A 26773-nucleotide genomic window follows, 5' to 3' on the forward strand; every position below is an offset into this window, starting at 1 on the left:
TCTCCCTCCTCCTCTCCTTTAAAACCCTCCTTAAAACCCAACTCTTTGACTAAGCTTTTGGTCACTCCTCTTAAAATCTCCTTCTTTGGATCAATGTCTGCTGTTGTCCAATTATACCTCCAGGAAGCTCTTTGGGATCTTTTTCTTTGTCAAAAGCATTATAAAAATGCAATTGGGTATTATTGCTGTCGAGATACAAGAGGAAGTCAAGCAAGAAAGGCACTGAAGAGCTGCAAAATTGCACTACTAAGTAACCACCATTAGCGAAGAAGATGGAACCGCGGAAACAGTGGGGACAAGTAATAAAGGTGTACCTAACAGTCCTTTATCTGACTCAAAAGCAAACTTCAGGCGACGAGATTGCAAAGGATCTTCAATGACCTTGATGAAAGAGGAAAAACAGAACAAATAGGTTACCAATGAGTGCTTTCTACATAAAAAGACTCTTCACCTCAGGATGGGCAGGTTTGCCCTGCACCTGTTGGCCACCAAAAAGTTAAAAGTGACTCCCTTTTGTGTTGTCAATCACCATCGTGAACTGTGTGACATTGGTGCTTCTGACAACAAAAACTAAAACCACAATTACTGTTGCTAAAACACAAAACTTCTCTTTTAAGACAATGTTTTCTCTCCACATCATTTGTTAGTTTTATCCTGTTTATTCATTTGGTCTCTTCCCTCTCAGATAACCTGTTCCAACACCTGAAAATACTGGGCTGAACTAGCAAGAATAAACCAATCAAGGGGTCGATTTTCACTTTCTTGGAGAAAGGTTGAAGAGGTCCACAAGTCTTTTCCTCAGTCTGTCCCCAGTCAGGCTTTGATACATTTTGGTATTGGGAGGGGGGGTGGGTGGGGGAGGGAGCTCCATGGTAATGTGATACACATTGGAGTTCAGATGAATGAGGTGTGATCTTATTAAAGCTTATAAGATAATGAGGGGGCTCGACAAGGTGGATGCAGAGAGGATATTTCCACTCAGGGGAAACTAAAAGTAGAGGACACAGTCTTAGAATAAGGGGCTGCTCATTTAAAACTGAGATGAGGAGAAATTTCTTCTGAGGGTTGTAAATCTATGGAATTCTCTGCCCCAGAGAGCTATGAAGGCTTGGACATTGAATATATTTAAGGCAGAGATAGACAGATTTTTGAATGATATGGGAGTAAAGGATTATGGGGAGCAGGCAGGGAAGTGTAGATGAGTTCATGATCAGATCTTATTGAATGGTGGAGCAGACCTACTCCTGCTCCTATTTCTTATGTTCTTACGATACAGCACGCAAACAAAGCAAAGCATTTTGTCATCAGGTTATCAGTAAATTCAACGAATACAAGCTGTTTGGCCCACTTTGACCATTTATATTTGAATGACTGCTTGGAGCCATGCCCGAAGGCACTGGTTATAACAGTCTCTGACTTACCAGAATTTCATGCAGTAACTGGAAGATATTTTTCAGTTCATGAGGTGGAGCTGTCTCCAATTGGTTCTGCATAACAGGAAACAGACAATAGGCATAATTAAACAAGCCAAACCAAACTGAAAATCTTGCCAATTCCGCAGAATTTTTTTTTAGGGTTTATAGCACACTCCTAATAAAAGTGTTGAAGTAGCTGAATGAAGAACAAACCTACTCAAGCACAACATTTAAATGGATCAAACCTTACACTGCTTAAAATTCCAATGTGCAGGCAAGCAATAAAGAGTGTCGCAGTGAGAACACGGTACTTTAATCTCCAAGAGCCAGGCTTAAATTTTGCTCATACTGATGGGATAAAAATAAGTCATCTTTACGGCTCTCTAAGTAATGAAATTTGGTAGGAATCCATAATACAAAATTGCATACAATTGGGCACAAATCAATTGGTTAGGCTACCCAGGTGTCAGCAATGACTCAGCGGTAGCATTCTTGCCTCAGTTAGAAGGTTGTGGGTTCAAGTCCTACTCCAGAAACAAGCATATAATTTAGGCTAGCACTTCATTAGGCTGGAGTCCACTATTAAAGAAGCAATAGCAGGACATTTGGAAAAGCAAAATTCGGTCAGGCAGAGTCAGCATGGATTTATGAAGGAAGTGTCATGTTTGACAAATTTGCTGGAGTTCTTTGAGGATGTAACAAACAGGGTGGATAAAGGGGAACCAGTGTATTGGTGTATTTGGACTTCCAGAAGGCATTTGACAAGATGCCACATAAAAGGTTACTGCACAAGATAAAAGTTCACTGGGTTGGGGGTATTATATTAGCATGGATAGAGGATTGGCTAACTAACCGAAAACAGAGAGTCGGGATAAATGGTTCATTCTCTGGTTGGCAGCCAGTAACTAATGGGGTGCCGCAAGGATCAGTGCTAGGACCCCAACTATTTACAATCTATATAAACGACTTGGAAGACGGGACTGAGTGTAACAAAGCCAAGTTTTCTGACGATACAAAGATGGGAGGAAAAGCAACGTGTGAGGAGGACACAAAAAATCTGCAAAAGGACATGGACAGGCTAAGTAAGTGGCCAAAAATTTGGCAGATGGAGTATAATGTCGGAAAGTGCGAGGTCATGCACACTGGCAGAAAAAAAAAATCAAAGAGCAAGTTATTATTTAAATAAAGATTGCAAAGTGCCGTAGTACAGCGGAACCTGGGGGGACTTGCGCATGAAACACAAAAGGATAGTATGCAGGTACAGCAAGTGATCAGGAGGGCCAATGGTACCTTGGCCGTTATTGCAAAGGAGATGGAGTATAAAAGCAGGGAAGTCTTGCTACAGTTATACAGAGTATTGGTGAGGCCACACCTGGAATACTGCATGCAATTTTGGTTTCCATATTTACAAAAGGATATACTTGCTTTGGAGGCAGTTCAGGGAAGGTTCACTAGGTTGATTCCAGGGATGAGGGGGTTGACTTATGAGGAAAGGTTGAGTAGGTTGGGCCTCTATTTATTGGAATTCAGAAGAATAAGAGGTGGTCTTATCGAAACGTATAAGATTATGAGGGAACTTGACAAGATGGATGCAGAGAGGATGTTTCCACTGATGGGGGAGAATAGAACTAGAGGGCATGATTTTAGAATAAGGGACCGTCCATTTAAAACAGATGAGGAGAAATTTCTTCTGAGGGTTGTAAATCTGTGGAATTCGCTGCCTCAGAGAGCTGTGGAAGCTGGGACATTGAATAAATTTAAGACAGAAATAGACAGTTTCTTAAACAATAAGGGGTTATGGGGAGCAGACAGGAAAGTGGAGCTGAGTCCATGATCAGATCAGCCATGATCTTATTAAATGGCAGAACAGGCTTGAGGGGCTTGATGGCCTACTCCTGCTCCTATTTCATATGTTCTTATGGGAGGTTAAAACAAGGTTCTGTTTGGAGCCAGTTCTGTTTGCTCTATCATGTGGATGTAAAAGATCCCATGGCACTATTCAAAGAAAAGTAAGGGGTTCTCCTGGTGTCCCGGCAAATATTTATCCCTCAACCAATATCACTTAGCAATAAGAGAAATGACCAGATAATGTGAGTTTTTTTTATTGTTTGTGGAACTTTGCTGTGTGCAAATTTCACTACATTAGAACAGTGATTGCACTTCAAAGGTACTATTTAAAGAAGAGCAAGGGAGGTTGTGATGTCGAGGTTATGAAAGGCGTTATACAAGTGCAAGTTCGTTCTCTACCCACCTTCAGATTGGATTTCAATCTCTGATAGTTCAACTCCCATGTAAAGAAAAACACATTATCCATAGGGGAAAAACTACTGGGACGCTGCTCTGTTAAGTCTACGGATTCTTATACAGACAAAAAATGTGGGAGGTATTTTAACCTAGCCTGGTGGGAAACTTACAGGATCAGATTTACTGCCCATTTCTCCCCCACCCTAGATGACTTTATTTTCCACTGTACTTCAGGGTGTAAACCGAACGGCTGATTCAATCCTGTTTCCCCCATCAGGTATGCAAGGTTAAAAGTTCAATCGTTGCCTTATGTTCAGTTAGCCTTCTCCAACAGGGATGGGAAGTGGAATGCTACCTGTGGCATCACTGTCTCCACGATTGGGAGGGGGGGGGGGGGGAAAACTAACCGTCAAGACAGTAATGTTTTATTAAAGCATGTAAACGTGTGTAGCTATCTTAGTTAAATGTTTTTTTCAAATGAGTTCATAACACAAGTAGAATGAGCTTTTAGTTTATCTGATGGTTCTTGATTTAATAATAAAAGGGAGATGCATTCTATTACCCATGGTAATGCGCAGTAGGCTTACTTAAAGGGGAAGGAAAGCAGGAAAGTGCCGGTTGAGTACCATTTGTTCAAAGTACTTTTTTTAATGTGAATGTAATTTTATATCCGATGAAAAAATTCTTTTTTTAAAATGTCAAATTTCTTGCCGCGACCTGCCATTTCAGGCTACTCATTGACATCACTGACGGGAAGGAGCTGACTCTATCCTGCCTCCATTTATTTTAACGGGAGTCAGACATCTGGAACTGGAGCAGCACAAGCCAGAAAAGGTCCCCTGCATTGGAACATCTTAAGCAACTGGTCGTATTTTGTTCTCAGCCTCATATGCAAGCGAGGCCATCAGAGATCACATGCCTTTGGCAGCCTCTGTTGCATATTAGTGTGGTGCTTACTAATCCTGGTGTTTCTCTCTGCTACTCTTCCATTATTACCCTTGTTCTCACCATTTTTAGAATGTCCTTTCCTACAGGAGGAAAACCTTTCCATTACTCTGCTCTCTTATTACATCCTTCCTTCACTTCAAATGTTTATCCAATTTTCCCTTAAAGATGCAATGGTCTCTGCTTCAACCATTTCTTGTGGTAAAAGTATTCCATGCTCTAACAACCCTCGGTATAAATACATTTCTCCAAACCACTTTATTCTCTGAACAAAAGCAGACCCAGCACTGATCACAGGGATATGCCCTTCTCTAGTTTAAGCAACACCTAAGGTCACAGTCTAAGGATAAGGGGTAAGCCATTTAGGACCGAGATAAGGAGAAACTTCTTCACCCAGAGAGTGGTGAACCTGTGGAATTCTCTACCACAGAAAGTTGTTGAGGCCAATTCACTAAATATATTCAAAAAGGAGTTAGATGTAGTCTTTACTACTAGGGGGATCAAGGGATATGGCGAGAAAGCAGGAATGGGGTACTGAAGTTGCATGTTCAGCCATGAACTCATTGAATAGTTGAGCAGGCTCGAAGGGCCGAATGGCCTACTCCTGCACCTATTTTCTATGTTTCTAACACCTATTTGTCTAACTCTCTGCTTCCTGTCTGTCAATCAATGTTCGATCCAAGCTGGCACATTTTCTTCTATCCCATACATCTGAATTTTTCTAACAAGCCTCTTGCGAGATAGCTGATCAAATGCCTTCTGAAAATCTATATACATTACAGCTAGCTTATCTAGCCAATCAATCACTTCTTCAAAAAGCTCCTAAATTTGTTAAATATGACTTGTCTTCAATATAACTGTGCCGACTATCCTTGGTTAACCCACACATTTATAAATGCTTACTAATTTTACATCGCACAACCCTGCCACTCTGCTCTTGATTATTAGAAGTCTGAGGTGCCAGTGAAACAGCTCTATGCATAGTGTGTTCCAATGTAGGGGACCTTTTCTGCTATATTATGCAAGAAGTGGAAGTGTTCCATTCTGAATCACAGATATCCTTCTCTTCTATAAGCACTGAAAAGAAAAGCAAAATGCTGAAGGATATAATGCGCTATTCCAAAAACACTGCCACTTACCTTAATCGTCTGTAGCACCTGCACCAATGAGAAGTGCTCATTGCAGAAACAACAGTAAGTCACCATCTCGGAGAGGACTGACAAAGATCCAGTCAGCTCTCGCATAGCATACATAACCTGAAACAACAGAAAAGTGGCAATTAATAACAATTGCATCACCTCCCTCCAATTTACCACAAAACCATACAAAAGCACAAGTCCTATTTTCACAATTTATCCAATTTTCCCTTAAAGATGCAATGTCACGGATTTTAGCATTCTTATTCCTCCCTGATTTTCGGGAATTCACACCTCATAGATGGAAGGGCACGAGAGCAGCCTCTGTCTCTGCAAACATCACAGTACAGCAAAGCATCAGCGGGTGCATGGACAGGGTCACTCAGAAAATAGGGACTTCTGGGGCTGGGGGGGGGGGGGCGGTTTTGCAAATAATACATTGCAACTGCAATTGCTATAGCCCCAGTGCATTTGTATCTGCCCCCTCTATTTTCAGGCATAAATACATTAACCATGTTAAATATCAGTTAACCCCAAGTAGAGTCCTATAATGCAAAAAAAAACACACAAGCTGCATCACTTCCTTGAAAGAATAAAAAAATTACCTCAAGCAGGTAGGCCTGCCCCTCAGGTCTGAAGAGAGTTTCGACATCTTGGTGTAAAGGTACCTGTGGGATTGGTGCATGCCATTTATACTGTCCAGGATCTTGAACAAAAAAAAACACATTATACTGCTTGCCTTGGTTCCAAAACTAAAGCATGAAGTGAATAACTCAGTAACGTGTCTTTTTAAATGAGGAATATGCTCTCAATATTGAATTATCCACATTTGCAGCAGCTGACATTCAACTTGGAAAAGCAAAGCATGGCGCTAGCGAAATTTGAAATTGCATTTATTATTCCCAGTATTGTGATTTGATTTCAGCTGTACATCAGGAAATGACTGAGCAGTACCTCCATCAGCAGGGAGGGGAAGGAGTTAAAGCAAGTCTCCGTAGGCTGGTTAACATGATTATGATTAAGGCTAAACTCATGAGGCTTGCACCTATATCATTCATCATTTGTGGTCACCCACTATAATGAATGCCGTACTGCACGGAAAGAAAATTTGAGGTAATTGTTGATGCAAAATTAGAAGTCGAAGCAAGCACTTCTTTTGGATAGTGAAACATTAACAACGGTTTACACAGGAGGCAGTGACAAGTGGTATATTCACTGTCCATGAGGAGAACTTGTAGGTTCGAGTACAGAAACCACTTTTGTACAAGAGAGGGAGAGGTGCAATGGTGCTCTTTTAATGCAGCAAATCTATTCTGTGAGTAACAACCACACAGATCCGGAAGGTTCCATCCCAATTCTGTGCTGAGTTCATTCATCTGAGCCAAGGTGCTGCGGCTGGAACACTAAACTGACCTTAGAACTCGCCCAACCCTTTCTTAAGGAAGGGAAAGCTGGCCAAGGTTTCCACTCCCGACTACGTCCCATCATGCAAATGAGGATGTTGCACGAAGAGAGTTGGGATCAGCAGTGCGCCTCGAGCATCTGAACAGCCAACAGACACTCAGTGAAGGCTCACACATTACCAATGGTCACTTGCGTGAGGCACCAGAGGACATCTAGTACTGCCGAATCATATCCAGCAAGGCGAAAAAAGTCAAGGGACTCTGATGATGGTCTCGGAGTACGCAGCACTTTAATCTATTGTGTACTCAAATAGCTCATCTTCACATTGCACTGCTTTTGCAATACCATTTTTGCAAAACTATTTTCGTTATTTGAACAGTTCATCCTTTACCACTTCGTCCATTTCTTCTTCAAAATGCGCATTTATCGGCCGCAAGTCCCCGGTACCTTCCTTGCTTAAATCTCCTCAATGTTATCTTTGCTTAATCTATAGTGACTCACTGGCAGCAACTTTAACGTACAAGGTCTCGGCCATTGGCTCAGCGGTTAGCACTGTTGCCTCAGTCAGAAGGTTGTGAGTTCGAGCCCCATTTCAGAGACTCGAGCACAAAAAATCTAGGCTGACACTCCCCGTGCAGTGCTGAGGGAGTGCTGCGCTGTCGGAGGTCTTTCGGATGAGATTTAAACCGAGGGATCATTGCGAGAGGGATGGAGTACAAAAGCAGGGAGGTCCTGCTGCAACTGTATAGGGTATTGGTAAGGCTGCACCTGGAGTAGTGCGTACAAGTTTTGGTCACCTTACTTAAGGAAGGATATACTGGCTTTGGAGAGGGTACAGAGACGATTCACTAGGCTGATTCTGGAGATGAAGGGGTTACCTTATGATGATAGATTGAGTAGACTGGGTCTTTACTCGTTGGAGTTCAGAAGGATGAGTAGTGGTCTTATAGAAACATTTAAAATCATGAAAGGGATAGACAAGATAGAGGCAGAGAGGTTGTTTCCACTGGTAGGGGAGGCTAGAACTAGGGGGCACAGCCTCAAAATACGGGGGAGCCAATTTAAAACTGAGTTGAGAAGGAATTTCTTCTCTGAGGGTTGTGAATCTGTGGAATTCTCTGCCCAAGGAAGCAGTTGAGGCTAGCTCATTGAATGTATTCAAGTCACAGATAGATAGATTTTTAACCAATAAAGGAATTAAGGGTTACGGGGAGAGGGCAGGTAAGTGGAGCTGAGTCCACGGCCAGATCAGCCATGATCTGATTGAATGGCGGAGCAGGCTCGAGGGGCTAGATGGCCTACTCCTGTTCCTAATTCTTATGTTCTTATGTGGCCCCGTCCGCTCTCTCAGGTAGACGTAAAATATCGCAAGGCACTATTTCAAAGAAGAGCAGGGGAGTTATGCCCAGTGTCCTGGCCAATATTTATCCCTCAATCAACATTACTAAAAAAAACATGATCTGGTTATTATCACATTGCTGTTTGTCGGAGCTTGCTGTGTGCAAATTGGCTGCCACAGCGTTTCCTACATTACAACTGTGAATACACTTCAAAATTACTTCATGGGATGTCCAGTGGTTGTGAAAGGAGTTATATAAATGCAAGTCTCTCCTTTTTTCTTTACTGGAACTCACCCTGCTCCATCTCCTGTGATGTCCCCAACCTTCTTTCTCCATTCAATTGCAACTTCCATATCCACCCTGATAATCTATCACACAAGACCTCATTACCTCCAAGGACACGATCACTAACAGTGCCATCTCTGATCATGACATCTCATTCACCATACAGTCACTTCTGTCAACGTGCTAAACAATTGTCTCTTTCATCTTCAATGCCTCATTTCCACCTGAACCTGTCGCAACTCCACAGGTCACAACCTTACTATTTTGTGATGTTTTCCTCATTTCTTGAGCAAACCAGAATTAAAATGTACATAGAAGTACAATGGTGTACAGGGAATCACAATTCAATGATTCCTTATTTTTTTGGCAACATTTTATTGACAATGAACCTATACAAGTTAACCTACAAAAGAAAGAAAACTCAACTCACCAACAGTCAGCAGGGTTGAAATGTCCGAGTGTAGGACTAGCGATGCCAAAGTGATATGGAGATACCAGAACTCACGGGCCTGTGCAGAACTCCAGCGTCGATTCTAATAGAAATATATTAACTATTTTTCATTTTGAACAGTGAAGGCTTCACTTGGAGGGGCTCATACCATCACAAAAGTCCAAAAAATTGTCAATTTTTAATGTTTAAAATTTTTTATTTAAAGAGTAAAATATTAACGATCAGCCTTATGATTATTCTTCTGCCTTATCGAAGGTTAAGGAACTTATAGTTGAGAAAGTGCGTGGAAGCATGGCACTTGATCCATTGAATACATGGTTGGATTATGGCTCAGTGAAAAGTGGACATTTAACTATATGATCAAGTCGAAATTACACTACAGGTAGTGTTTACTTCTTTGGCTAACTTAAGAGGCACCAATTAGTTATATTCCGTAATAATAAAGACTCGAACTTTATCAGTGCACCGCACTTACTTGGTTGTTCTGCCTTGATGGACCCAGCAGGAAACACAGCATCCGTTTGAATGCAGAGTGTTTGAATAGTAGCTGGCAGGCCTTGAATCCCTGAAGGACAAAAGAATCAGAGGCTGAGAAGGGAGCAGTGAAACACCACAAACAGTCCAGCCCACTTAAAATTTTCCACAGTTAAAACACACAAAAGAATCTGCTAAAGTCACCGCAAAGTGATAGAATTGTGATTTTGAACCTATAATCCTACACCCGAGTAAGGCACCAAGAATTGGATAGAGATATGTTAAAGAAAAAAAATGAAATTTGTAGACTAAATTCCCTTGTACCCACTTATGCTGCTTACATGTACCTGCCAGTAGCAAGTTGCATGATGACACAAGCAGAGACCTGACTCAGAACGGTAAAAGTTTTTAGGGGGAGGATGCAAGAAGGAATGGAATGAAATAAAAGCTTTCACTTGTGAAAGTCAAAATCCCAACAGTATCAAAACATCCAGGATCAATGCTTATTTTTTTAAAAAAAATCAACGGCTAACATCTAGCTGAAATGCTGTAATAACAGATGCTCAGCAGTTGCCGAAATAAACCTTAATTAATTAGTAGCAAACTGAAGCTGCACTAATTTACTTCACAGCTCAGACATTTTCCTTGCAGGGTCCTTACCATAAAAATCACATTTGACCCTCAATTGGGTAGCGTGACACTCAGCCAGCTTGAAAACAATATTTTCAGGCAATTTTACTCTGGTTAGTTTTACATAAATGTATATAAACCTCCCCAGTAATGGAAGGTTTAACATTGTACTGAGAGTTGTTGATTTAGTTTATTTTGATAACACAACTAAAATAGACCAGCTACATACTTTACCTTCTGCACAAAGTTGTTGAAGAGAATGAAGTACTGGGAGCAGTTTTTGCAATTCTCTGCTACATCCTTGTCGAGCAAGGCAAGCAGCACATCCAGCAACTGGTCCAATCCTTTCAGCTGAAGAAACAAACAATTCTTCCAGGAACTTTCAAGACAATTTAACAATTAAAACACACATTACATTGTTAAAAATAAGCGAGTAAATGGCCAGGAATGGAACGACATTACCCACCAGCTTGCATTATGTTCCACAGGATTTCTTTGCTTTCCCTCTGAACATGTAGTACAGGGGTGTCAAACTTAATTTATAAGGTGGTCATGTTCTGTCATTCTGGCACTTGGCATGGGTCACATTCAGTAAAAGTTATTTTGACACACTGGGGTAGAAATTGATTTTGGGAGAGTAAAATGGGTGCAATGTATACCAAGTTTTAGACACATAGAAACATAGAAAATAGGTGCAGGAGTAGGCCATTCGGCCCTTCGAGCCTGCACCGCCATTCAATGAGTTCATGGCTGAACATGCAACATCAGTACCCCATTCCTGCTTTCTCGCCATACCCCTTGATTCCCCTAGTAATAAGGACTACATCCAACTCCTTTTTGAATATATTTAGTGAATTGGCCTCAACAACTTTCTGTGGTAGAGAATTCCACAGGTTCACCACTCTCTGGGTGAAGAAGTTTCTCCTCATCTCGGTCCTAAATGGCTTCCCCCTTATCCTTAGACTGTGACCCCTGGTTCTGGACTTCCCCAACATTGGGAACATTCTTCCTGCATCTAACCTGTCTGAACCCATCAGAATTTTAAACGTTTCTATGAGGTCCACTCTCATTCTTCTGAACTCCAGTGAATACAAGCCCAGTTGATCCAGTCTTTCTTGATAGGTCAGTCCCGCCATCCCGGGAATCAGTCTGGTGAACCTTCGCTGCACTCCCTCAATAGCAAGAATGTCCTTCCTCAAGTTAGGAGACCAAAACTGTACACAATACTCCAGGTGTGGCCTCACCAAGGCCCTGTACAACTGTAGCAACATCTCCCTGCCCCTGTAGTCAAATCCCCTCGCTATGAAGGCCAACATGCCATTTGCTTTCTTAACCACCTGCTGCACCTGCATGCCAACCTTCAATGACTGATGTACCATGACACCCAGGTCTCGTTGCACCTCCCCTTTTCCTAATCTGTCACCATTCAGATAATAGTCTGTCTCTCTGTTTTTACCACCAAAGTGGATAACCTCACATTTATCCACATTATACTTCATCTGCCATGCATTTGCCCACTCACCTAACCAAGTCACTCTGCAGCCTCATAGCATCCTCCTCGCAGCTCACACTGCCATTCAACTTTGTGTCATCCGCAAATTTGGAGATACTACATTTAATCCCCTCGTCTAAATCATTAATGTACAATGTAAACAGCTGGGGCCCCAGCACAGAACCTTGCGGTACCCCACTAGTCACTGCCTGCCATTCTGAAAAGTACCCATTTACTCCTACTCTTTGCTTCCTGTCTGACAACCAGTTCTCAATCCACGTCAGCACACTACCCCCAATCCCATGTGCTTTAACTTTGCACATTAATCTCGTGGGGCCTTGTCGAAAGCCTTCTGAAAGTCCAAATACACCACATCAACTGGTTCTCCCTTGCCCACTCCACTGGAAACATCCTCAAAAAATTCCAGAAGATTGGTCAAGCATGATTTCCCCCATCATGTCACCTCTTTCCAAATGCGCTGCTATGACATCCTTAATAATTGATTCCATCATTTTACCCACTATGGACGTCAGGCTGACCGGTCTATAATTCCCTGTTTTCTCTCTCCCTCCTTTTTTAAAAAGTGGGGTTACATTGGCTACCCTCCACTCGATAGGAACTGATCCAGAGTCAATGGAATGTTGGAAAATGACTGTCAATGCATCCACTATTTCCAAGGCCACCTCCTCAAGTACTCTGGGATGCAGTCCATCAGGTCCTGGGGATTTATCGGCCTTCAATCCCATCAATTTCCCCAACACAATTTCCCGACTAATAAGAATTTCCCTCAGTTCCTCCTCCTTATTAGATTCTCTGACCCCTTTTATATCCGGAAGGTTGTTTGTGTCCTCCTTAGTGAATACCGAACCAAAGTATTTGTTCAATTGGTCTGCCATTTCTTTGTTCCCCGTTATGACTTCCCCTGATTCTGACTGCAGGGGACCTACGTTTATCTTTACTAACCTTTTTCTCTTTACATATCTATAGAAGCTTTTGCAGTCCGTCTTGTACCTAATCTGCATCGATGGCATTGCTGCTGCCATATTGGGGTTCTCACTGTTTTTAGGCGCACCTGGCAGTTGCCCAAAATCAGCATTGGATCAATTTTAATATGCAAGAAAGGGTCCTGTGCTTGCTTAAGGACCCTTTGGCAAAATGTGAGAAAAATCAACTAACATGCACTTTGCAAGCTCTGACTCCTTTTCCCAGTTTTACAGCAGTCTAAGCAGTGGTTCTTAAAGGGACTGCTGGAGACCGTTTAACATATGCAAGGAAAGTTTTTTTTTTTACATCCCCACCCATGAAGGAGCAGAAATGCTTCTCCAGGTTTTACAAAACCATTGTGGGCTGCTCGGCCCTCCTGCACAATATAATGCAAAATCAGGGTGTGCAGCTCCCAGCACACAGTGAGAATTGTAGCATTGTTTCTCCTTTGCCCATCAGTGGAAACTATCAATCCCTATTTACCCACAGTAAGGTCCTCAGGTTTCATTCATTCATTCCTTTACTGGCTGCTTCTCTTTCAGCACTACTCCCACTCACCCACATTGCTGCAGCTCCTCCTGTTTCTGTAGGGCTCCACGCCCACCCCATTTCCCCTCTCCTCCACCCACTCACCCGCTGGAGCCCCAATCTCCTGACTTTCCGATCCCCAGTCTCCCTCTCTCCCACCCAACCACTATTCGCCAGTCTCTCTCTCTCCTGAACTTCCTCACGCTGACCCCCAGTCTCTCCAACTGCCCCCTCCTCTCCTCCGGTCACTCTCTTTCCCCCTCCACCGAGCCCGATTCTCTCGACGACCCCTCGCCATCCGCCAAGCACCAATCTCCCGACAGGTGGGGAGGGGGTGCTGTTGTTGCACTGTGAAATTTAAACAGGGTTAATGATATTTTTTATTGACTTAATTCGATCAAAACAAATGTGTCGTCTTAAGTAGTCATATTCTCTATCCCCTTGGGAAATGATCGGTTTGACTGGAGTGATTCTAGAATGAATAATTTGAGTATTATGAAATTTAGGGTCGAGGGAGGTTCAGGTCTATCTTAGTGTCTTCTATCAACCCTCTGGTCATAGTGATTGCTTCATACTGAAATAAAAAAGTAGGGAGGACTGTAAATCTTGACAATTAAGAACTGTGTGGAATTAAAGGGAACTTGGGTGGCTTGTGTGTCTAGAACTGTTAGTAGCTAAGCCAGGTTTGATCAATACTTGGGGGTTAATCAAGTTCTGTACCACAAACCGTACACTATATGTCATGATATCGCGGGTTGTAAAGTTCTTACCAGCCCTAGGTAAACTTCATTAACATCAGTATAATAGGGGTTAAAAAATATTATGCAATGGATGTGTTGATTATAGATATATGTGGACTCAGAGTAATTGTGTAATGGGTTCGTTGACGTTAGTGAAATGGGGATGAATCATAGTACCGGGTATGTTATATATAGGGGAATATAGGTTAATGAGTATTAAGCATAGTAAATGTAATGACATAGTTCTCCCAGCTGGTTAGAAGCAGTGCCCAAGAGGCAATGTAACCCTAAACACAGGCTGGATGAAACTATTCCGCAGGCAATATGTTTGATACCCCTGATGTAGTAGGTTTCACCTAGAGCCCAAACTGAAGACAAATGTTGTCCAGGCACAATAAACGTTAAGATGCAGAGTAGAAGGAACTTTACTCTGAAACCAACTCTGACCTGGGAATAACATGATGCTGGCACAGGATATAAAAAGGGAAAGGTTTTGCCATTTTTCCATACTGTTATTCACCTTTGAGTTTTAAACAAAATACTATTTGCTTTTAGTAGAGCTTTTCTTCAGGTAGTAATATTACAGAACATTAGTTGGGTCAGAGGAAAATGAGACAACATAATTAAAAATGTATGTTTATTATTTTCAACCATTAATCATTTTTAATAAGCAATCCATTCCTTGCCAGAACTTTTAATGCAAAAAGTCAGTAACAGAGACTTAAGACTTAAATAAGCATTCTGCAAGCATTGAGCTAATTTCAAACCATATGAAAAGACATGCAAGACATAAATTGTTCACAGCACTACATGACACAAACACATGTGCAGTGTAACTATTTACTACCAAATTAAAAACAGGCATTCCACACATGCCATTTACTAACCTTTTCCTGATAAAGCAAGGCACTCTCGAGGGCTTTTTCTAGGATGGTAGCAACAGTTACTCGGACCTCCCGGACAGAACACTCCAGAAGGAAAATCCTGGCACGCGCACATACACGCAGAGAAAAACAAAGTGGACTTTGTTATGTAATTTCCTATTCCCCCCCAATTCCCCCTCAAGTTGCACTTCCGCCAATCAAAGTGTAAGCAGCAGTGGGGAGGATGGAGATGGTGGAGTTGGGCAAGGGGAGAAATTGGAGAGAGGGGACAGGGAATGGAGGAGAGTTTCCCCTCTTAAAACGTTGTATTAAAAAAAAAAGTGAACAGGGCAAATAGAACTGGGAGAAAGGGTTGTGATAATATCAGCTGCATTGCAAGCTTAAGCCAGCACATTAGGCAGGGGATATGCATTGTGGGGGAGAGGGGAGGTCTCAGGACGCTGCATCAGGAACTGGGGGTTATGATTAATCGCAACTCCTCTTTCACCTCCCTCTGCTTACCTCTGCCCACTCACAGTGCCTCCACTCTTTTAGCTTTCAGCTGGTTTTATACAAAGCAAGTTAAGGAAATAATAAAAAGCATAAATAGGAAGGCCATTGAGGATTCCTAAAATACATATGAATGTCTGGATAGTGGAAGAAAACCACAGGAGAATATCATAACATTGGAAGGAGTTCCACTCGAGTTAACGGATCCCTTAGGATGACCAGCACAGCGCTATCTACAAGTGCAATGTCATTAGAATATTGCGACCAGTGCTTTTAATAAAAGATAGACAAAGACAGATTCAGCTCGGAGCAGTTGAGGATGCTCATCTGAAGTTCTGCTTAAGAGATATCATTGGCGCAGAGTAAAGGGAGATTTACTTTTCATTTGGCTATGCTACACCAGATTTGAGATTTTGTAGATCGGGGTGCCCATGACATTTGGCTTTAAGGGTCACTAAGCATGTACCATGGAGCTCCCACATGTAAAGTTTGATTACATCCCTGTTCATTTACATATGCATCTAAAGTTGCTGATACTAACAGGACTTCGTGCTCCGAATTAGGATTTGAGACAGAGTGGTGATTTCTAGTTGGAGAAATTAAAACCACAGCAATGTGGCACAAAGCTTGGAAGAAGCGAAGGACTGAAAACATTAAATAAACCAGGGTAAGTATACTTTTCCTGGATTTAAACTATAACATGCCTTAGCTTGTCTGCAAAACAAACACATCCTGTCCCCCACCCCTTTTTGAAAGATTACAGCCTAGATGGCCTTGAGCACAGATGGGCTGATGTTAGCTCATTGTTACCATATGAGTCAAATGGGCCAATCACAAAGATCAACACACTTAAGGACCACCTCCATTGATAAGACTCCACCCTTTTAACTGCTAAACATTTATATTGGTGCGCATGTTAACACTCAAATCCATAAAGCACAATACACAGACATTAACTAGAGATCAAAGTGATCAATCTTCTGTGTGCAGATGTTTTCAAGGAGTCGATGTGGAATACTGCAAACCCCTAAACACTGCTAAAACCTAAAACTGAATGATCTTCAACACATTTGCTGCTCCTAGAAATAACTAATTTGCACTGGATATATTTAAAATATTAACTACCGCATTAAATTCAACAGAAAGAAAACAAAAACAAGATATTTTGCCATATTTAAAGAGTAAATTTAATTTGGGCTCCTTTAAATATGCAGGAAAATGTCAAAGGAATATCTGTTTAAGCAATGGCTCTGCTGGTATCAATAGAGCACGTTTCTGAAGTCATTATTAAGCCAGACTTGGATGAGTGCAAATTAATATCAAGTTATTAATAGTCAATATTCATCAACTCTGGGACTTCAGCTCCACCTGCAGTCAAGCTTAGTATTTTCTCCCAAATTGTTCCCATATCCTCAGCACTTACTATAAAGATATTTGTATATCTTTTTAAATATTAAAAATAACTCACATTTATATAGCACCTCTAATGCAGTAAAACATCTCAAGGCGCATCACAAAAGCATTATAAAACTAAATTTGACTGAGGCACATAAGGAGATGTTAGAGCAGATGACCAAAAGCTTGATCAAAGAGGTAGGTTTTAAGGAATGTCTTAAAGGAGGAGAGAGAGAGATAGAAAGGCAGAGAAGTTAGGGAGGGAATTCCAGAGCTTAAGGCCTCGGCAGCTGAAGGCAGTCACCAATGATTGAGTGATTAAAATCAGGGATGCTCAAGAGGCAAGAATTAGAAGAGTGCAGATATCTGAGGGTTGTGGGGCCAGAGGAGATTAGAGATAGGGAGGGGCGAGGTCATGGAGGGATTTGAAAACAAGGATGAGAATTTTAAAACTGAGGTGTTGTTTAACTGGGAGCCAATGTAGGTCAGCGAGTACAGGAATGATGAATGAACTTGGTGCGAGTTAGGACACATGCAGCAGAGTTTTGGATGACCTCAGGTTTATGGAGGGTATAACGTGGCAGACCAGCCAGAAGTGCGTTGGAATAGTCAAGTCGAGGAGGTAACAAAGGCATGGATGAGGGTTTCAGCAATAGTTGAGCTGAGGCAAGAACGGAGTCGGGCGATGCTACGGAGGTGGAAATAGGTGGTCTTAGCGATGGCGCGGATGTGTGGTTGGAAGCTCATTTCAGGGTCAAATATGACACCAAGTTTGTGAATAGTCTGGTTCAACTGCAGACAGTTGCCAGGGAGTGGGATGGAGTCAGTGGCTAGGGAACAGTTTGTGATGGAGATCGAAGACAATGGCTTTGCTCTGCCCAATAGTTAAGTTGACCAGAATAGCAAGATTCAGAGAGTCACTCCTCCTCACCCCTGTCCTAAATAAGGACAAGGATAGACCAGGAATAAAAGTCCCAAATTGGGGAAAAGCTAACTTTGCCAAGTTGAGAAGTGATTTGGCCACAGTGAACTGGAAACAGCTATGTGTAGGTAAATCAGTGTCGGAACATTGGGAGGCATTCAAGGAGGAGATCCGGAGGGCTCAGGCCAAACATGTGCCCTAAAAGAAAAAGGGTGGCAATAACAATTCTAGAGCCCCTTGGATGTCTAGGGATTTACAGGGAAGGATAAAGAAAAAAGGGAAACTTATGTCATATACAGACAGCTAAATACTGTAGAATTTTGGGAGGACTATAGAAAGTTCAGAGGTAAAATTAAAAAGGATATTAGGAATGCTAAGAGAGAGCATGAAAAATTCTTGGCAAGTAAAATTAAGAAAAACCCAAAGATGTTCTATAAAGAGCAAGAGGATAACTAAAGAAAGGGTAGGGCCTATTAGAGACCATGAGGGTAATCTTTGTGTGGAGGCAGAAGATGTTGGTATGGTTCTTAATGAATACTTTGCGTCTGTTTTCACAAAGGAAAGGGGCAATGCAGATAATGCTATTGAGGAGGAGTGTGAAATTCTGGATGACAAACAGTGAGAGGTGATGTATTACGGGGTCTAGCAGCTTTGAAAGTAGATAAGTCCCCAGGCCTGGATGAAATGCATCCCAGGCTGTTGAGCAAAGTAAAAGAGGAAATAGCAAAGGCCTTGACCATCATTTTCCAGTCTTCTTTGGATTTGGGCATTGTGCTGGAAGACTGCTAATGCAGTGCCCTTGTTTAAGAAGGGAGGAAGGTATAGGCCGAGTAATTACAGGCCTGTCAGCCTAACCTCAGTGGTGGGAAAATTATTGGAAAAAAATTCTGAAAGACAGGATAAATCTACATTTAGAAAGGCAAGCATCAATTAGGGACAGTCAGCACAGATTTATTAAGGGAAGATTGTGTTTGACTAAGCTGATTGAATTTTGAGAGGAAGTAACCAGGAGGGTCGATGAGGGTAGAGCGTATGATGTAGTGTAGCAAAGGTTTTGATAAGGTCCCACATGGGAAACTGGTCATGAAGGTTAAAGCCCATGGGATCCAGGGCAAAGTGGCAAGTTGGATCTAAAATTGGCTTTGGAAGCAAAAGGGTAAAGGTTGATGCTTTTGTGACTGAAAGGATGTTTCCAGTGGGGTTCCGCAGGGCTCAGTACTGGGTCCCTTGCTTTTTGTGGTATATATCAATGATCTAGATTTGAAGATAGGGAGTATAATTAAGAAGTTTGCAGATGACACTAAAATTGGCTGTGTGGTTGATAATGAAGAGGGAAAGTCATGGACTGCAGGAGGATATCAATCTACTGGTCAGGTGGGCAGAACAGTGGCAAATGGAATTTTAATTCAGAGAAGTTTCAGGTAATACACTTGGGGAGGGCCAATAAGGAAAGGGTATTCACATTAAACAGTAGGCCACTTAGAAGTGTAGATGAACAAAGGGACCTTGGAGTGCTTGGAGTCCACAGATCCCTGAAAGTAGCAGGCCAGGTGGATAAGATGGTTAAGAAGGCATATGGAATTCTTGCCTTTATTGGCCAAGGCATAGAATACAAGAGCAGGGAGGTTATGCTTATTGTATAATACTTTAGTTAGGCCACAGCTGGAGTACTACGTGCAGTTTTGCTCGCCGTATTATAGGATGCACTAGAGAGGGTGCAGAGGAGATTTACTAGAATGCTGCCTGGAATGTAGAATCTTAGCTATGATTGGATAGACTGGGTTTGTTCTCATTGGAACAGAGGAGGCTGAGAGGAGATCTCATTGAGGTGTATAACATTTTGAGGGGCCTGGATATAGCGGATAGCAAGGGCCTATTTCCCTTGGTGGAGGGGTCAATTATGAGGGGGCATAGTTTTAGGGTGGTTGGTGGAAGCTGCTTCACGTAGAGGATTGTGGGGATATGGAACTTGCTGCCTAGATAGGTGGTGGATGCAGAAACTCTCACATTTAAAAATGTGAGGGCATTTAAAGTGCCGTAACCTGCAGGGTTATGGACCTAGAGCTGGTAAGTGGGATTAGACTGGATAACCTCTTATTGGTTGGCGCAGATACAATGGCAAGTACTGCAGGGAATCGAATATGGTTAGGGTGATCTCCCGGATTAGTTTCAATTAGTTAGACTGAATGGGTCAAAGAGAAATTTTCCAAGAATTTTTTCCCCAACTGGCCTGGGTTTTTCTGTTTTTTTTGCCTCTCCCAGGAGATCACATGGCAACGGTTGGGGTGGAATATAGAATGTTGCGATGCTAGTGGTGTCGCAGTTGTGTGGGTGGACTGGTTGGGCCAGACGCTCTTTACTTTACGGCTATTATTGATTGCTTTATATGTAACCTTCATGGTTGCTGACCGAGGGCCGTGTGGCGCTTTGTCGGTCGGCACGGACACGATGGGCCGAAATAGCCTGCTTCTGCGCTGTAGATTTGTATGTCTCAAACAAACACACCACACACCCACCAACAGCTCCCACACACACACATGTATTAGCAGCACTTAAATTTAAAAAAAAAAATCAAAAACATGATCCAACAAATAAGAGTTACTAACTTGGAAGCAATAGGATTCAAAGAGATATTTATCATGCACCCACTCACCTACCACAACTTCAAGATGCACTTCTTTCAAGTTAGTAATTCTATGGTCTTCCTTAATACATCCTTTAAAGTCACTCAAAAGGAATGAACGCATTTATCAAAATTCTTGGGTTAAAAGCCTGTGTTTTATACTCACTTTATTAGTTCTCGTCCCTCGGATCCAACCAGGAATTCAATCAGCCACTGGCATGCCTCACAACTACTTGAAAGCAACCTCTCGATGAGGGTAATCCATTCTCCTGTGTCCACCCTGCAATAAAAATCGGAGTCCCACATTTTAAAAGCTTCAACATACTGACTACTATTAAACCCAACTGTTAACAGACAGCTGAAAACCAGGTGAGTGCAATATATAAAAGGGCACGTGTGCGAGCTTCTACTGTGTTTAAAAAAAACAGAAGAGCCATATACAAAACCAAATGCACGTAAAGTGCCGCTACAGGGCTCAGATGTCTGATATGAGGAACAGATGTTTAATTTTATAATGCAAACATTTCTCAGAATAATTCCTTAACCAAAGGATGCATGGAAGGACGGGGAACAAAGAAATGGCAGACCAATTGAACAAAGACTTTGGTTCTGTCTTCACGAAGGAAGACACAAATAACCTTCCGAAAGTATTAGGGGACCGAGGGTCGAGAGAGAAGGAGGAACTGAAGGATATCCTTATTAGGCGGGAAATTGTGTTAGGGAAATTGATGGAATTGAAGGCCGATAAATCCCCGGGGCCTGATAGTCCGCATCCCAGAGTACTTAAAGAATTGGCCCTAGAAATAGTGGATGCATTGGTAATCATTTTCGAACAGTCTATCGACTCTGGATCAGTTCCTATGGACTGGAGGGTAGCTAATGTAACACCACTTTTTAAAAAAAAGGGAGGGAGAGAGAAAGCGGGTGATTATAGATCGGTTAGCCTGACATCAGTGGTGGGGAAAATGTTGGAATCAATTATTAAGGATGAAATAGCAGCGCATTTGGAAAGCAGTGGCAGGATCGGTCCAAGTCAGCATTGATTTGTGAAGAGGAAATCATGCTTGACAAATCTTCTGGAATTTTTTGAGGATGTAACTAGTAGAGTGGACAAGGGAGAACCAGTGGATGTGGTGTATTTGGACTTTCAAAAGGCCTTTGACAAGGTCCCACACAAGAGATTGGTGTGCAAAATTAAGGCACATGGTATTGGGGGTAATGTACTGACGTGGATAGAGAACTGGTTGGCAGACAAGCAGCAGAGAGTCAGGATAAACAGGTCCTTTTCAGAATGGCAGGCAGTGACTAGTTCAGTGCCGCAGGACTCAGTGCTGGGACCCCAGTTCTTTACAATATACATCAATGATTTGGATGAAGGAATTGAGTGTAAGATCTCCAAGTTTGCAGATGACACTAAACTGGGTGGCGCAGTGAGCTGTGAGGGGGATGCTAAGAGGCTGCAGGGTGACTTAGACAGGTTAGGTGAATGGGCAAATGCATGGCAGATGCAGTATAATGTGGATAAATGTGAGGTTATCCACTTTGGGGGCAAAAACACGAAGGCAGAATATTATCTGAATGGTGGCAGATTAGCAAAAGGGGAGGTGCAACAAGACCTGGGTGTCATGGTTCGTCAGTCATTGAAAGTTGGCATACAGGTGCAGTACGCGGTAAAGGCAGCAAATGATATGTTGGCCTTCATAGCTAGGGGATTTGAGTATAGGAGCAGGGAGGTCTTACTGCAGTTGGACAGAGCCTTGGTGAGGCCTCACCTGAAATATTGTGTTCAGTTTTGGTCTCCTAATCTGAGGAAGGACCTTCCTGCTATTGAAGGAGTGCAGCGAAGGTTCACCAGACTGATTCCCGGCATGTCCAGACTGACATGAGGAGAGACTGGATCAACTGGGCCTTTAAACATTGGAGTTTAGAAGGATGGGAGGGGATCTCAGAAACATACAAGATTCTGACGGGACGGGACAGGTTAGATGCGGGTAGATTGTTCCCGATGTTGGGGAAGTCCAGAACCAGGGGACACAGTCTTAGGATAAGGGATAGGCAATTTAGGACTGAGATGAGGAGAAACTTCTTCACTCAGAGTTGTTAACCTGTGGAATTCCCTGCCGCAGAGAGTTGTTGATGCCAGTTCATTGGATATATTTAAGAGGGAGTTAGATATGGCCCTTACGGTTAAAGGGATCAAGGGGTATGGAGAGAAAGCAGGAAAGGGGTACTGAAGGAATGATCAGCCATGATCTCATTGAATGGTGGTGCAGGCTTGAAGGGCCGAATGGCCTACTCCTGCACCTGTTTTCTATGTCTATGAATGCAGTTAGAGACTTAGTGAAAATCCAGAGCTCCTCAGTCAAGACCTGATCAGGGTCCTGTAACATGACTGACGTACAATTACTCAGAAATCTTCTCTATTAAATTTACAAATTACCAAACAACTAAGATGATTTATACTTCTGTATGTAACTTTGTGCAATCTTTGGTGACACAAATTTAAATTGAGTGAAAGTTAAATTTGAAAAAGATTAGAAATTCTTTATTCAAAGGTTGGCTATTATTTGGAATAATTCCACCAACCAGGGTAATAAAAGCACAACACTGGTGTTATTCAAAACACAATTAGATGCCATGACGGAAGAGTTAGTAAACTAGAGACAAGCTTTGATGTGTTGAATGATCTTTTCTCATCCCTGACTTTTCCTGTCTATTTATGACTTTGTTACATGCAAACTTTCTTAATTGCAAAAACCATGTGTGCTATTTTCTTCTCCTCCCGACAGCTGTGCATACTTGCAATTAAGAGGCCAAAGGTTAAATCAAACGTGACAGAAATTACTCCCAATAACAATTTCTCCCGCCAACGGTGACTCAAACTCATCTCTTGTAGTACAGGATCACCAATACAGCATAGGTTGGAGGGCCACAACAAAGTAGTCAGAGACTGCAATGCACAATCTGTCTCATCTCTGTATTGAAGTGCATACGAGAAGATGAGTGGAGGCGATGCTTAGAGAAAGGGATGGAGTGTTCTAAAAGTTCTAAAAGTTTTTTTTTTAAATATAAGAGGCGGTGGATTGTTCAAGCTGAGAGATGCCCTCAAGTATAAAGGGGATGAATTATGAGGAAAGAGTCGAGAAACTTAAGCTTTCCAGTCCAGAAAGACCTATGGAATCCACACTAAGACCATACATATATTTTTAAACTTGGGTGTATCTGCATGAAGTATGCAGATGGGCTGAAATTTTTACACTTTCTTTGCCCCCCCCGCCCAAACAAGTGTGAACCAGACTTCTGAAATGCTGCAGCCTAGACTACCTGTGAGCAACTCCAAGGGATGTGTAATAGTGAAGTATTGAATAATGTAGGAAGATTCTGGGTTGCCCTTCCTACAAGAAAAATCAGACCAGTGGAACATAAATTTATATTAGTGAAATTTAATTTCAAAACAGATCTTAGGAAAAAGTCTTTACTCAATGATAAATGTTTGGAAAGATCTACCAGATAAATAGGTGCAAAGACATTTATTGGGGAAGTTCAAAATACAGATCGAGCTTGACTTTTTCCTGTGCGTAATGAATAAAAAAAACATAAATCCAAAATATTGAAAATTTTTTCTTTTTGAGCCATTTTCAAATAGCAATTTAACCCTCTAGGCCTGTTTAAACCAGCGACTAGGGGTGGGATCAGACCTGTCAGCCAAAAACAAGTCTCTAGTTGCCAGACCTTTATTTGAATTATACAATCCAGGTAGTTCCAGTTTCACACTGACTGTAGTTTCATGCTATGACCAAGTTGGAAAAAGTGAAACTTAAAATCGAGCTCCTTGATGACTTAGTGGCATGGCATTGATTTATTCAGAGCAGGAGGTCGTAAGTTCGATCCCCATGGGTGGCTCTGCTGCACAGGAGGGCAGGAGAAAGTGTGGGAGAGCTATAGTGGTAGGGGATTCTTTTGTAAGGGGAATAGAAAGGCGTTTCTGCGGCCACAATTGAGACTTCAGGATGGTATGTTGCCTCCCTGGTGCAAGGGTCAAGGATGTCTCGGAGCGGCTGCAGGGCATTCTGGAGGGGGAGGGTGAACAGACAGTTGTCATGATGCAGATAGGTAAAAAACGAGATGAGGTCCTACAAGCTGAATTTAGGGAGCTAGGAGTTAAATTTTAAAAGTAGGACCTCAAAAAGGTAGTCATCTCAGGATTGCTACCATTGCCATGTGCTGGTCAGAGTAGAAATAGCAGGATAGTTAAGATGAATACATGGCTTGAGGAATGGTGCAAGAGGGAAGGATTCAAAATCCTGGGACATTGGAACCTGTTCTGGGGGAGGTGGGACCTGTACAAATCGGACGGTCTGCACCTGGGCAGGACCGGAACCGATGTCCGAGGGGGAGTGTTTGCTTGTGCTGTTGGGGAGGGTTTAAACTAATATGGCAGGGGGATGGGAATCTATGCAGGGAGACAGAGGAAAGTAAAATGCGGGCAAAAGCAAAAGGTAGAAAGGAGATAAGGAAAAGTGGAGGGCAAAGAAATCAAAGGCAATATTCAAAAAAGGGCCACAGTACAACATAATTCTAAAAGGACAAAGTGTCAAAAAAACAAGCCTGAAGGCTGAGTCTCAATGCAAGGAGCATTCGTAATAAGGTGGATGAATTAACTGCGCAGATAGCGGATATGATGTAATTGGGGTTACAGAGACATGGCTCCAGGGTGACCAAGGCTGTGACTCAACATCCAGGGGTATTCAATATTCACGAAGGAGAGACAGAAAGGAAAAGGAGGTAGCGTTGCTGGTTAAACAGTAAGGAAGGACATTAGCTTGGATGATGTGGAATCTGTATGGGTAGAGCTGCGGAACACCAAAGGGCAGAAAACGCTAGTGGGAGTTGTGTACAGACCACCAAACAGTAGTAGTGAGGTTGGGGATGGCATGAAACAGGAAATTGGGATGTGTGCAATAAAGGTACAGCAGTTATCATGGGTGACTTTAATCTACATATAGATTGTGCTAACCAAACTGGTAGCAATACGGTGGAGGAGGATTTCCTGGAGTGTATAAGGGATGGTTTTCTAGACTAATATGTCGAGGAACCAACTAGAGAGCTGGCCATCCTAGACTAGGTGTTGTGTAATGAGAGAGGATTAATCAGCAATCTTGTTGTGCGAGGCCCCTTGGGGAAGAGTGACCATAATATGGTAGAATTGTTCATTAAGATGGAGAGTGACATAGTTAATTCAGAGACTAGGGTCCTGAACTTAAAGAAAGGAAACTTCGATGGTATGAGATGTGAATTGGCTAGAATAGACTAGAAAAGATGGACGGTGGATAGGCAATGGCAGACATTTAAAGATCACATGGATGAACTTCAACAATTGTACATCCACGTCTGGCATAAAAATAAAACGGGGAAGGTGACTCAACCGTGGCTAACAAGGGAAATTAGGGATAGTGATAAATCCAAGGAAGAGGCATATAAATTGGCCAGAAAAAGCAGCAAACCTGAGGACTGGGAGAAATTTAGAATTCAGCAGAGGAGGACAAGGGGTTTAATTAGGAGGGGGAAAATAAGAGTATGAGAGTAAGCTTGCAGGGAACATAAAAACTGACTGCAAAAACTTCTATAGATATGTAAAGAGAAAAAGATTAGTGAAGACAAATTTAGGTCCCTTGCAGTCAGAATCAAGTGAATTTATAATGGGGAACAAAGAAATAGCAGACCAGTTGAACAAATACTTTGGTTTTGTCTTCACGAAGGAAGACACAAATAACCTTCCGGAAATACTAGGGGACCGAGGGTCTAATGAGAAGGAGGAACTGAAGGAAATCCTTATTGGTCAGGAAATTGTGTTAGGAAAATTGATGTGATTGAAGGCCGATAAATCCCCAGGGCCTGATAGTCTGCATCCCAGAGTAGTTAAGGAAGTGGCCCTAGAAATAGTGGATGCATTGGTGATCATTTTCCAACATTCTATAGACTCTGGATCAGTTCCTATGGATTGGAGCGTAGCTAATGTAACACCACTTTAAAAAAAAGGAGGGAGAGAGAAAACAGGGAGTTATAGATCGGTTAGCCTGACATCGGTAATGGGAAAAAAGTTGGAATCAATTATTAAAGCTGTAATAGCAGCGCATTTGGAAAGCAGCGACATGATCGGTCCAAGTCAGCATGGATTTATGAAAGGGAAATCATGCTCGACAAATCTTCTAGAACTTTTTGAGGATGTAATTAGTAGAGTGGACAAGGGAGAACCAGTGGATGTGGTGTATTTGGACTTTCAAAAGACTTTTGACAAGGTCGCACACAAGAGATTAGTGTGCAAAATTAAAGTACATAGTATTGGGGGTAATGTATTGACGTGGATAGAGGACTGGTTGGCAGACAGGAAG

At 42.2% G+C, this 26773-nt stretch overlaps 1 protein-coding gene across 2 annotated transcripts in view; it reads right to left on the reverse strand.

Annotated features, from left to right (window-relative positions):
- usp24 (ubiquitin specific peptidase 24) overlaps positions 1 to 26773 on the reverse strand; it is a 230396-nt gene that overhangs the window by 17211 nt on the left and 186412 nt on the right. For both annotated transcript variants that reach the window (XM_070886744.1, XM_070886743.1), the window contains 9 exons: positions 20548 to 20661; positions 14956 to 15052; positions 10559 to 10675; positions 9696 to 9785; positions 9200 to 9302; positions 6346 to 6446; positions 5744 to 5860; positions 1422 to 1487; positions 315 to 381 (listed from right to left, as the gene is read on the reverse strand). In XM_070886744.1, the coding sequence (XP_070742845.1) occupies positions 315 to 381; positions 1422 to 1487; positions 5744 to 5860; positions 6346 to 6446; positions 9200 to 9302; positions 9696 to 9785; positions 10559 to 10675; positions 14956 to 15052; positions 20548 to 20661 (872 nt within the window). The remainder of the gene's footprint in view (positions 1 to 314; positions 382 to 1421; positions 1488 to 5743; positions 5861 to 6345; positions 6447 to 9199; positions 9303 to 9695; positions 9786 to 10558; positions 10676 to 14955; positions 15053 to 20547; positions 20662 to 26773) is intronic.

The sequence above is a fragment of the Pristiophorus japonicus genome, chromosome 8 (assembly GCF_044704955.1).
Source record: "Pristiophorus japonicus isolate sPriJap1 chromosome 8, sPriJap1.hap1, whole genome shotgun sequence".
NCBI lineage: Eukaryota > Metazoa > Chordata > Chondrichthyes > Pristiophoridae > Pristiophorus > Pristiophorus japonicus.